General features: G+C 36.8%; 1 protein-coding gene across 2 annotated transcripts in view; it reads right to left on the bottom strand.

Annotated features, from left to right (window-relative positions):
• LOC123563703 (phospholipid scramblase 1-like) overlaps nt 1-13,137 on the bottom strand; it is a 32,179-nt gene that overhangs the window by 4,271 nt on the left and 14,771 nt on the right. For both annotated transcript variants that reach the window (XM_053534952.1, XM_053534958.1), the window contains exons 3-10: nt 11,857-11,924; nt 11,491-11,586; nt 10,532-10,609; nt 8,871-8,947; nt 7,516-7,643; nt 5,975-6,101; nt 1,967-2,051; nt 1,048-1,106 (exon numbers count right to left, since the gene is read on the bottom strand). In XM_053534952.1, the coding sequence (XP_053390927.1) occupies nt 1,048-1,106; nt 1,967-2,051; nt 5,975-6,101; nt 7,516-7,643; nt 8,871-8,947; nt 10,532-10,609; nt 11,491-11,586; nt 11,857-11,887 (681 nt within the window). In that variant the 5' untranslated portion in view covers nt 11,888-11,924. The remainder of the gene's footprint in view (nt 1-1,047; nt 1,107-1,966; nt 2,052-5,974; nt 6,102-7,515; nt 7,644-8,870; nt 8,948-10,531; nt 10,610-11,490; nt 11,587-11,856; nt 11,925-13,137) is intronic.

The following is a 13,137-nucleotide window of genomic DNA, read 5'->3' as shown; positions in this document are numbered from 1 at the left end:
TACCGGAACAGAATATGACTGTTTCATAAATATATAAAACAACACCTCTGAATTTTACAAAAAAAACAACAAAAAAAAAAACAACGAAGTATAAAAATAAGAAATATGCTTCAGCAAATAAGCTGGACATATAGGGCTTAAACAGAAATATTTTATCTGTGAGACTGAAATAAATACTGTAGACAAATACTACTAACAATAGTGTAATTTAGCTAAAAAATCAAAATTTTATAATAATAACATTAGAAATAGCACGATTTTAAAACAACAGACTTAACTAAGTCATTTCTTCACACTGTTTCGTGAAATTGCGACCAGAACATGCAGCATAACAACAGATTATAATTCGTGTTAAAGAACACATAGTGTAAGCACAGAACACTGCGCATGAATACATGGCCAATGTATGTGTGTGTACCTTCCACAAGAAGCTTACATTCAGGCTTTAAGTTGAAATTAATTTTTAAACAAAAACCAAGAGTTCAAACTGCCAATGCTTTAACAAAGTTTGTATTTTCTTATGCTTTTTAACTGAATTCATCAATGCTAATGCCTTATTGTAAATAAAATTTGTAAGAAGATCTTCCGGGATAAAACATAACCAAGCAAAATAACAGCATACTCGGTTTGATCGAGTCTGTGTATGAGAGGAAACGAAATGTTTAACACCTCTCACGCCCCAAGCAATTCTATTATAGTTAAACAGAATAAACTCCCTTATCATGAAGGACCAGAAAAATATAACAACATTGAATCCTGGAACGGGGGTACTATTTACAGTCTCCACAAGGCACTTAAAAACTGATAAAATCTGTAAGAAGATCCTTTGAAAATTATTTTACTTGACTTAGCTAAAATAATGACAGACCAAAACGACTATTATTGAATGTAAAGATGAAAACGTCGATCGCTAAACATCAGTTGAAATAAAGGAAAGAAATATAGAAGACAGAAAACTTGGTAGAACTTTAACAAACGATGATGTAAGTCAAAAACAAGAAAAAAAGGAAAAGTGCACGTGACACGTGCGAGATAGATTTAACTTACCGTTAGGAACGTTGCTCCTATCAACAATGCCTTGTGTTCTATTGACATATTTGCAGGAACTGTGTAAAAAGTATTCATGTTAGTTCTCTGTTTTTGAAATGTACGTAAAAAGAAAATAACACTATGTAATTTGAATCTGTATTTAAAGAAACACTTTTCAACGTATATTTGTTGCTTAAGTACCTAATGCCGGTGTAAGAAATGCCCCGAACAAGAAAGTGTTTCAAAAATTCTATTTGACCCCCAATGACCATGACCTTACAGATGGTCTCGAGGCTCCAAACACCAATTTTCAGGATAGATACTTGTCCAGTATATTATACAATTGAAAGTAGGAACCAAACAGGAAAGCACAATAACTTGATCCTTCCGGCAAACGTGTCCTTCACTTTTCATATAAATAGACGAATTCTATTCGTTCCGCATGCTTCAATATAAGTAAAATATTATTATATAGTTAAAGGATAAGAAAGCGCTGTATTTATGACCCTTCTTGCCCTTAGTGACCTTGACCTTTGAGACCGGAAATGATACCGAATTCTATGCACTTCAGTGCGCATTGCTAAGACAAGAAATTGTGTCACAATTAAATATAATTAGAAATTACTACCCGGGCACAGTCGGAAAGAGGAACGGATGGACGGACTAATGGACAATGCTTGCTATATATGTGTTTCCGCCAACAAAAGAAAGGTCTGAACAGATTTTCTATTACTCTGATATAACACAGATATGCTGTTGTATGTAATAAATCCATATATATGTGCAATCAGATTAACACTCTTTAGTAAAAAACAGGCAGAAAATACGTGCAGTTTGTGTCTCTGAAGGAATTCCTATTTTTCTTAAGACATTTGCCTTATATGTAGCACTACATCAAATTCTTAATTAGCATATTAAAGAAAATTGTCTCACTCACAGGACACGCAGTACTTTGTAGTTTTGATATCCACCCACTGCTTGGCAACATTTCCCACACAAGTTTTTAACGATGGGTCCGTTACCTGAAAAATGTCAATACGTATATGAGCCGCGCCGTGAGAAAACCAACATAGTGCCTTTGCGACCAGCATGGATCCAGACCAGCCTGCGCATCCGCACAGTCTGGTCAGGATCCATGCTGTTTGCTTTTGGTTTCTCTAATTGCAATACTACGGCTTTGAAAGCGAACAGCATTGATTCTGACCAGGTTGAGCGGATGCGCAGGCTGGTCTGGATCCATGCTGGTCGCAAACGCACCAAGTTGGTTTCCTCATAGCACGGCTCATATATTGTATTAACCTGAAAGATTTTATGAGCTGCATTCATAACATGTACATGGTTCTTAACTTTTCAGGAAGTGTGTAATTCAGTGAGCTGGTGGTGTTTTGTAATTTCTATCTAATATGAATACATCAGTCCACTGAATGAAGCACTTTCAGCGAAGTGTAGTACCAGTGGGTATATACTATAAGGAATTTACAAGTTCATGGAATGTTTTTTTTCAGATAACCACAACAGTTGTAGACATGCTTATTCTAAACTACACTAATATTAGTTGTTGCACCATTAATATTCCATTCAATTCTCAAATTGATGAACCCGCATATAAATCACTTTAAGTATTCTATTCCGTTCGGTCGAGTTGTCCACCTGAACACTTTCATATTAACAATCGTTTCCGTAGGGATGTCCGACTAAACATCATCTTCTTAAGTTGTCCTAAGCATCTTCATATGAAATCAAAAATCTATTAAGAGATGGTAATCTATGTTGGGCTTGTTGATGAGGACATTCACGTGCGCAGTTTTAAGCAAGAGGCACAATATACCCGTTCACAATAGTGTTACAGAGTACAAAATAAGTGCAAGAGTTAGGCGAGTCACTTTTGCAATTTATTTTCCATATTAAAGAGAACTACAAAATTAAAAGGAAATCTCCTGATCAAGATTGTCTTATATGCTCAATAGTCATACATACAAACAATAGTATGCGAACTAAATATAAAATGAGAACGTTATTTGTGCAGTTACACTTGATCGTATTGAACTACCAAGATAGATATAGAACGCAAAATTTTCAAAGACATCTAAAGATATCAAATAAAATCAAGAAATTGATTTCTATGGCCTTCAGATAACCACTGGTAAAATTTATGAGTTTTGTTTATATCAACAACTAAAGTGTTGACTTTATAGCTGTGTTCGTGAAGAATGACAACCCTTGCCTTAGGTAAAATACTTAGGTACTTCTTTCTAGTTAAACCCTATTTTCTCTTATCTTTTTCATTACAATTTGTCAAAGGTCTGAATTAGAATTTTTATTGAATCCATTGTTTTGATTACCTACCTTTATGGATCTAACTACGAGTTTTCCAGCCCTTGTACTTATATATAACAACTATCTGGGCAGCCTCTTCATCTTTTTAACATAAAATTTAAAGCCTTATGGAATTTAAACATCTAAAACCAGAGCTATCACTAAAGGTGATGAATGTACCCCCCGCATGCACTGACACAGTACATTGCAATTTGACGCACACAAGATTGCATAATTATGTGGACTGTATGTATATAGACTGTATGTATACAGTATAGTAACAAAAAACAAAGTCCCATAACTATGCAGAATATTTATCTAAAAGAATGTAACATGCACCATGCACAACTACGGTTGGTACTGATCACTTGTGTGAAGTTTTATTAAATTGTGTGTAAGGGTTTGGTAGATTAGGCACGCACAAGATTGCATATGCAGACTGTATGTACATAGTATGTTAACAAGAAACAAAGTCCCATAACTCTGCAATTTTTGTCGCTGAAAGAACCTAACATGCCCCATGCACAACTACTGTTGTTACTGATCACTTGTGTGAAGTTTCATTAAATTGTGTCAAGGGGATGAGGAGAGATGGTGCGCACAAGATTGTGTCTATGTATATAGTAAAGTAACAAAAAACAAAGTCCCATAACTCTGCAAATTTGTTTTCTGAAAGAACCTAACATGCCCCATGCACAACTACTGTTGCTACTGATCACTTGTGTGAAGTTTCATTAAATTGTGTCAAGGGGATGAGGAGAGATGGTGCGCACAAGATTGTGTCTATGTATATAGTATAGTAACAAAAAAACAAAGTCCCATAACTCTGCAAATTTTTTTTCTAAAAGAACCTAACATGCCCCATGCACAACTACTGTTGGTACTGATCACTTGTGTGAAGTTTCATTAAATTGTGTCAAGGGGATGAGGAGAGACGGTGTGCACAAGATTGTGTCTATGTATATAGTATAGTAACAAAAGAAAACAAAGTCCCATAACTCTGCAAATTTTTTTTTCTAAAAGAACCTAACATGCCCCATGCACAACTACTGTTGGTACTGATCACTTGTGTGAAGTTTCATTAAATTGTGTCAAGGGGATAAGAAGAGATGGTGTGCACAAGATTGCGTCTACGGACAGACGGCCAGACGGACAGACAGACAGACAGACAGACAACCTGAAACCAGTATACCCTCCCTTACAACTTTGTTGTCGTGGGGTACAATAATAAAATAGATGACAAAACGTCAGTTTAGATACCACAGACCTGCACATTTTGCGACATTATGCAGATCGTAATTATATACTAAATTTTACATATCTGTTAATATTAAAACAGCAATAAAAAGGGATGTAATTTCATCAGTATTGTTGATCGACGTGATATTTAATGAGTGTAATAGTTACAAAACTATATGACCAAACGGACCTAAATACTGAAAAATTTGGCAAACAAGAACTCAAGGGCCGACTTCGAAGATAGAGCGAAAAATACATTTGAGCCGCACCATGAGAAAACCAACGTAGTGCGTTTGCGACCAGCATGGATCCAGATCAGCCTGCGCATCCGCGCAGTCTGGTCAGGATCCATGCTGATCGCTTTCAAAGCCTTGTTGAACCGTAATTTCCATACAAACGAATTCGTCACACGTGTGAAAATTTTGTACGAATTCCTCACACATTTCGTAACAAATATGTGCGATTATGTCACAAGTAGATATTGTGAAATTTTCGAGCCTCATTTTTTAACCACCTCTTAGTACTAACGAAATTCTTTACAAATATGTCGTACATGTGTGAAGAGTTCGTACGAATTTTTCACACTTGTGACGAATTCGTGTGTGAAAATTACGGTCCAACTGAGGGTATGTGTGAAGTTGACAGAATAGCAGAATAACTCCAGCAGAATAGCAGCATGATCAACAATTAGGTAAAAAATCAACAAAGTTCAAAAGTACACTCTGACCTTTTCCGTTGACTACGGACCGGTTTCTTTTACACGCTACACATTTTCAAATTAGACCTGGCGTTCACTAGGACCCAGAAGTGTTCCCGAAGGCGGAACTTGCAAAATCGGTAGTATCAGTGACCAAAGATTATCCAAATATTGAGTGCTGAAGAATATGATATTTTACCCCTGTGACCTTAACCTTTGATCCAATGACCCAAAATTATGCATGGGTCATCCACTCAATATGTTCTAGCATCCTGTGAAAAATGAGGCTTTTTCAATTATAGCAAAAACAATATGCCCCACTGATCTGTCTTAGTAGCATAAAGTGTTGTTTGGAATGTGTGAAATTTTCGTAAGAAGAATATATTTACGTATGTTTATCTACTTTTTTTGGACTTGTGAAGTATACGCTTCTGCTTTGAGGGGGGTATAAGTACAGAACAATGTATGAGGAATTCGAACGGATATTTCACACATGTGACGAATTCGTATGTGTGAAAATTACGGTTCAACAAAGCCTACTGTAATTAAAGAAACCGTCTGCGAACAACATGGATACTGACCAGATTGCGCGGACGCACAGGCTGCTCTGGATCCATGCTGGCCGCAAACGCACTATGTTGGTTTTCTCACGGCGCGGCTTATCTAAAAATTCAGATGACCTGAAATACTTACAGGATAATCAATATCCTCCATGCATCCGGCGCAGCAACACTGACAGGGACACATTGAGCCCCATAGTTTATACAACTGATTACCAGAGGCGTCAAACACTTTCATATGGGCATTGCATGCTGCAGTTCTGAAAAAAAGTATCGCAGTTACTATTTTATTATTTCTATTGTTATTATTATCATACCAGATTTATATAGCGCCCTTTTCATGATAAACACGTTCAAAGGCATAGCGCAAAGGCTGCCACTCAGGGAGCTACATTCATCATCTACTATACTAGTACAGACAGAGCGAGTAAGACAAAGCCCCAAAACAGAGAGAGAGAGAGAGAGAGGAGAGAGAGAGAGAGAGAGAGAGAGAGAGAGAGAGAGAGGGAGAGAGAGAGAGAGAGAGAGACTTAACTTAGGTCTTGATTTTTTAATGTAAAACGGAATGGCGTTATGGAAGTGACTTCTACCTATTGGCCCTCTCTTTTGAACCAATCAGAATGCTTGAATTCCGTATCTGCCCTTTTTTCTCGTATTGGCCTTGCTTTTCTCATATTGGATCAGTTATGCAAATGTATTAGCTCCACCTGTTTCATATGATGTGCCCAATTGATCTAATACAGTGTGTTATTGTAAAGTTTAATATTAAAGCCCGGTTCTTTTACGTACCCGGTGTATAGCACTAATACACGCGAAGCCGTCTTTCCTGGGGAGAACCAGTACTGACCTCTTAGTTATGTGGGCGATATTCAAGAGCATCTCAGAAATTTCCAGTGCCTGGACCAGAATTCGAACCCCCGGCCCTCTGGATTGACAGTCATGCGCGTTACCACTAGACCATCAGACCACCTTACTACACTTTTACAAAACTGTTTTCGGGACCTACTAGTGTGGTCAAGGTCGTCCCCGTATCACTGAGTTTTCGAAATCATGAAAGAGATACAGTAAAATTTCAAATTTGCCACATCCATTGCCCTAACTGGTTTTACCCTTGTGTCTGCCTGTGCCAGAAGTAATTTATCAGGGAGAATTCCTGATAAACTATTCCCAAAGGGGCATCCAAAGTCTTCCTCTCCTATTAGTATTTCAGATTAGATTTATTTTAACTAGCTTGCAGAGAAAGTTCCTACAATTTCATGTTATCTACGCTGTACATTTGGCCAGTACTAATGATAGCGGAGATCGTATTTAAAGTTAACGCTTCTACCTGGATCCGAACCAGTGACACTCGGAAGAAGTTACTTCAGCAATCACCATTGCTCCACCGCCTCAGTTATTCGTTGCACATACTGTCTTGAATAACTCTAGATTTAACCTTTTGCACAACTACTTTATATTTAATGTACATGTCTAAATGATATTCGCCCTGTCCTTGATGGGCATATTTAACCATTTGCAGAACTAATTCTACCTTGACTGTACCTGTTTTCAGAATCATTTGGAGTGCCCATCCTGCCCTGAATGTACCTCAGTGTTACAATCATTTGCAAAACTTGTACTCAGTCTACACAACACAAAACTTTTATAGATGTTTCAAATATGTGATGTACTCACGCGGAGCTGACAGTGCCCAAACGCCTGCCAATAGGGGAGTCCACAAGCAGTGTCATCATACAACATCCGCCAGCGAAGCAACAGCAGCCTACGCAGCATTTATACTCTCTACTAATTTGCATCACTTCCTATGGATAAAAATAAAAACAAGAGCTGATTGCAAAAAAAAAAAAAAAAAAGAATATTCCTCCAATACGACCAGTGGTGGGCTACTTTTTTCAGTTATTCAGTGTTAGTTTACACATTATTTTAGGTCGATTGTAAACACTCTCGACACCTCATTCCTGATGGAATCCATCCGCCACGAGGGTATGAGAGAAGAGGCCAGTTTTAACGATGAGCGTCAAGCAAGGGTTTTTAACATCTTTGGTATTACGCGGCCTGGGCCCAGTTGTTCGAAACTTTAACAGTTGATTAAGCTAACAGTCGATTAACTTTTAAAGTAACATTTCAACACTATAGAAAACTTAGAAAAACAAATGTATGATTGAAGGATTATGATCACTAAAACGTCTTTACAGTAAAATTAAAACATCATACTAGTCTTTCTCGCCAAGACTGGTATTTTGAATCAAAATTTAACGGGCGATTAGTTTAACAGTCTGTTAAAGTTTCGAATAACTGGGCCCTAGGATCGAACCCACGACCGTCCGCAGTCGAAACGGACGCTCTGCCACTAGCTTATCGAGGCGGTAACCATGACCTTTTAAACGCCATCATATTATACAATAAAGTTTTTCCTACAGTAGGTCTTTGAGCGTTTTCCATTTATTTAGAGGAATCATTTTTGTGTGTCGTTGACCAGTGACCTAATAAAGGTAAAAGACTGACCGCAGTCAATTATCTCGTAATGAGCGCACATGTTTTAGCTACAATCATTTTCAGTCTTAATCTTGTAAGTTGGTGCACTGCCCCCTCCCCGCCCCTACTCCTCCCTCCAATCAAGAAAAAAGGTTTACTGTTGACGACGGCGACCGAAGGTCCGAGACTTCACTTGTAAGTGTCTATAAATAGATGACAGTCTCACTGTCACAGCTTGAGTTTTTATAACTTTCCCGTATCATGAAACTTTTTTTTATAAAGTTATTAAGCACTTTATAGCAAGGTCAGACGTCTAGCTTATGAATTTTGTAAAATTACATAAAATTTTATTAGTCTGCAGCTTGTCCAAAGTGTCTGAAGGTTATTGTCTGTAGACTTATAAATTGCATGGAAAACAAAATCAATAACCAAGCAAACTATGAGGCAACTTAGAGTTAACTATAGCCTAACCATAAATACTAATGCTAACGAGCAAGACACTTCACCTTACTAGGTCAGCATAAGCTTAGTTTGTTTGAACCATACTCACTCACCTGTGCGTTGTTATCAGTGATATGGAGTGTTAATCCTCGGCTAATCGGACAACAAGCACGCATGCATGCATCCGACTCTGAAAAAAAAAGAAGTGGGTTATGACTGATCTTTGTTTCACAAAAAGAAAACACTGTACAACGAATATCGCAGCCTATCCAGGTACGTTAATTCACTATATGAGAATTTATGAAACGATTTAATGTTGAATGGAATGAAAAAGTCTTGCAGCTATTTGTTCTCAACTACACTTCCCGCACTCACTAAAGAGAAAACAAACAAAAGTAACAACAAAAAGTATGAAGAAACAGTAACAAAATATCAATTCGATAACCTCGAATGTAGAATAAAGCTATCTGATTTTATAAGCAAGAGCACCGCCTTGCGGGTGCTGACGCTCATCTGATTTTTTTTGTGTAATAGAAATATTGTCCTACCCATGATTTTCTAAGTCTAAAAAGGGCCATCATTCTTGCAAAAAGCAGGATAGAGTTATGTTTCTTGATGTTCAGTGTCCACTTATGATGGTGAAAAACTGTTGCAAGTTTTAAAGCAATAGCTTTGATAGTTTATGAGAAAAGTTGACTTAAACATAATACTCAACCAAGAAAATGATTTTCTAAGTCCAAAAGGGGCAATAATTATTGCAAAAAGCAGGATGGAGTTATGTTGCTTGCTGTACAGGGTCAGCTTATGATGGTCAACAAGTGTTGCAAGTTTCAAAGCAATAGCTTTGATAGTTTAAGAGAAAAAGTTGACCTAAACATAAAACTTAACCAAGAAATCTGATATTTTCTAAGTCCAAAAGGGGCCATAAATCTTGCAAAAAGCAGGATGGAGTTATGTTTCTTGCTGTACAGGGTCAACTTATGATGGTGAACAAGTGTTGCAAGTTTTAAAGCAATAGCTTTGATAGTTTAGGATAAAAGCTGACCTAAACATAAAACTTAACCAAGAAAACTGATTTTCTAAGTCCAAAAGGGCAATAAATCTTGCAAAAAGCAAGATGGAGTTATGTTTCTTGATGTACAGGGTCTGCTTATGATGGTGAACAAGTATTTTAAGTTTCAAAGCAATAGCTTTGATAGTTTAGGAGAAAAGTTGACCTAAACATAAAACTTAACCAAGAAATCTGATATTTTCTAAGTACAAAAGGGGCCATAAATCTTGCAAAAAGCAAGATGGAGTTATGTTTCTTGCTGTACAGGGTCAGCTTATGATGGTGAACAAGTATTCCAAGTTTCAAAGCGATAGCTTTGATAGTTTAGGAGAAAAGCTGACCTAAACATAAAACTTAACCAGGCAACGCCGACGCCGACGCCGACGCCGACGCCGACAACCGCTCAAGTGATGACAATAACTCATCATTTTTTTTCAAAAAATCAGATGAGCTAAAAATAGATTACGTTTGCTTTTGAATAAAATACGCTAAAATTTCCTATTCAAAAGTGCCTTACCTTCTTCTACAAAGAAAACGTTACTTTCTTGCAAAAAATAATTTATTATCTCATCTTGTACAGAAGTATGTTTTCTTCTTGTACAAAGAAATGCTTCTGGTACAAATAGTACGCTACTTTCTAACACAAACAATACGTTACTTTCTTGTACAAAAGTTACCTATTTGTGTCAGGAATACGTCACTTTTATTTACAAAATACGTTACCTTCTTCTACACGGAATAGTTGTTGATCCCGATTATCAAGTATAACAAATCTGTTTCTGACTTCAAACCCTGTCAGTACTGAAACAAATAGGTAAAGATGAACAATTTTTCAACATTCAAAGTTTATACATCAGACATTGGTATGTTATATGCTTAAATCTGACCCGATTCTCCATAATAGCTACATACCAGTACATGCAATACTGTACATTGCATTATGCAATGTACAGAACTGAACCATTTTTGACAGAAAACTTTAGCACTAATACTACGAGTATGACAAAACACGTTTTTGTTAAATATGAAATCATGTCAAATCCCGTGGTGGTTGATATTTGCCTGTTTCGTTTTTTTTTGTTCTGTCGTACCAGACGAAATTAGACGTACAAAGTCTGTTGTGATCAAATAATCAGTAATAATATTAATTTCTTCAAACTGACACTGATATTTTCTCAGAAAAACATTTTCTCTCTAGGCTCAGTTAGAGACAGAGGCAAGAGATATTGTATTTTTTTTTTCAGAAAGTGGTATCAGAGAGGATTGATTTTATGGTCAAGTGCTTTACATTTAATGACTCTAACGACTGATGCCAGTCTACAGACGAAATGTACAACCGTTAATTTTCTTTCTGTATGTGCCACATTGTGCGAAAATTATTACGGTGGTCTAAAACTGCCGTTCAGCCGCTGTGTCAGGGACGACAAAATGACCAATTGAAAAATGACGTTTATCCAACAGCTATACAATTTAACTGGAAAAATAAATAAACTAACCAATGGTTCCGATGTGTATTAGAATTTGAAATCATTCACACTGATTACAGTCAACATTTTTTTTGAAAAGCATTTCATCTATGAAGTATGATAGATTTTTCTATTAAATTCAACCATGACTTTATTGTATACTAGCGGACACTTGTGGATACGATTCTGCAGAAGAAATATGTAACCACGACTTACATTCGACAGTCTTGATCTTCTGTGTAATAATGACCTCGTCCAGCCTCGCCAAACACTGGATACCTTGAGTGTGCCCGAACCCCGAGCTCACATCCACTGCAAACGTCAAAAGTGTCTGAATATTATTAATTTCTGGATTTAAAGTCACAAATAAAACAAAGACCATTCTACGTTTTCCCCATGTTTTCATCGTTGAAAAAATAACGTCGTACCTAATTTATAAGAGAATTAATTTTTGAAGGAATACGTCGTTTTGGACAGTGATGACCAGCTTGTCTCCCTTAAAGGTCACCGTTATTAAACTAACGAAATGAAACACAGGTCAGTTTTATGATAAAGAACCGCATGCAGTAAGCAGTTACTTACTTTTCTGGGGCTGAGTTGATACTTGTGTCATGGTTGTTTATTTCTTGTTCAAAATACGGTTAGCGCCCCTGAAAAATAAATAAGTTAAATTAATGGTAGGGTTTAAATTACTACGTCTCAAACGGGCATCGCCAGAAGATGAATGTACTGCGTTGCGGATCAAGGATGTTGTATATAGGTCAAAAGCATTAGGCAGAATCAAGTTTTCTATATGCAAACCTTCCACCAAAATTTCTAAGCTGAAAACAGGCCAAATTATGTATAATATTAGTATTAGAAAAAAGGGAAGCTATAGTAAGGACACATGGTTTGCGAAGTCATTGCTGGATGATGAAAATGACGGGTGTTAAATATATTATCTGCTTCCATACAAAACCTTTTTGTTGCAGATACTGACGCCGACTGTAGGGCAACAACATTAGCTCAACATTTCACAAAACTCCACAATTACAAATAAATCTTGCATGAACTTCAATGCATTGCCCTTCTTATTTTTATTTACAAAAAAAGTACATACAAGTGTATTTTCAAATGTAAAATGACCCCCCGCCCACAAAAAAAAACAACAAGAGGACCATGATGGTCCTGAATCGCCCACCTGTTCCCACATGACCCAGTTTTGAGCATGACGTCGTCTTTTCTGTTATTTTACATAGTGACCTAGTTTTTGAGCTCATGTGACCCAGTTTTGAAACTGACCTAGATATTATCAAGATAAAAATTCTGACCAATTTTCATGAAGATCCATTGTAAAATATGGCCTCTAGAGAGGTCACAAGGTTTTTCTATTATTTGACCTATTGACCTAGTTTTCGAAGGTACGTGATCCTGTTTTGAATTTGACCTAGATATCATCAAGGTGAACATTCTCACTACTTTTCATGAAGATCTCATGAAAAATATAGCCTCTAGAGAGGTCACAAGGTTTTTCTATTTTTTATACCTACTGACCTAGTTTTTGACCGCACGTGACCCAGTTTCGAAACTGACCTAGATATCATCAAGTTGAACATTCAGACCAATTTTCATGAAGATCCATGAAAAATATGGCCTCTAGAGAGGTCAAAATATTTTTCTAATATTAGACCTACTGACCTAGTTTTTGACCGCAGTTGACCCAGTTACAAACTTGACCTAGATATCATCAAGATGAATATTCAGACCAACTTTCATACAGATCCCATGAAAAGTATGACCTCTAGAGAGGTCACAAGGTTTTTTTTATTATTTGACCTACTGACCTAGTTTTTAAGGCACGTGACCCAGTTTCAAACTTGATCT

Source organism: Mercenaria mercenaria, chromosome 2 (genome assembly GCF_021730395.1).
Source record: "Mercenaria mercenaria strain notata chromosome 2, MADL_Memer_1, whole genome shotgun sequence".
Lineage (NCBI taxonomy): Eukaryota > Metazoa > Mollusca > Bivalvia > Venerida > Veneridae > Mercenaria > Mercenaria mercenaria.
This window is presented reverse-complemented; position numbering and strand designations above follow the sequence as displayed.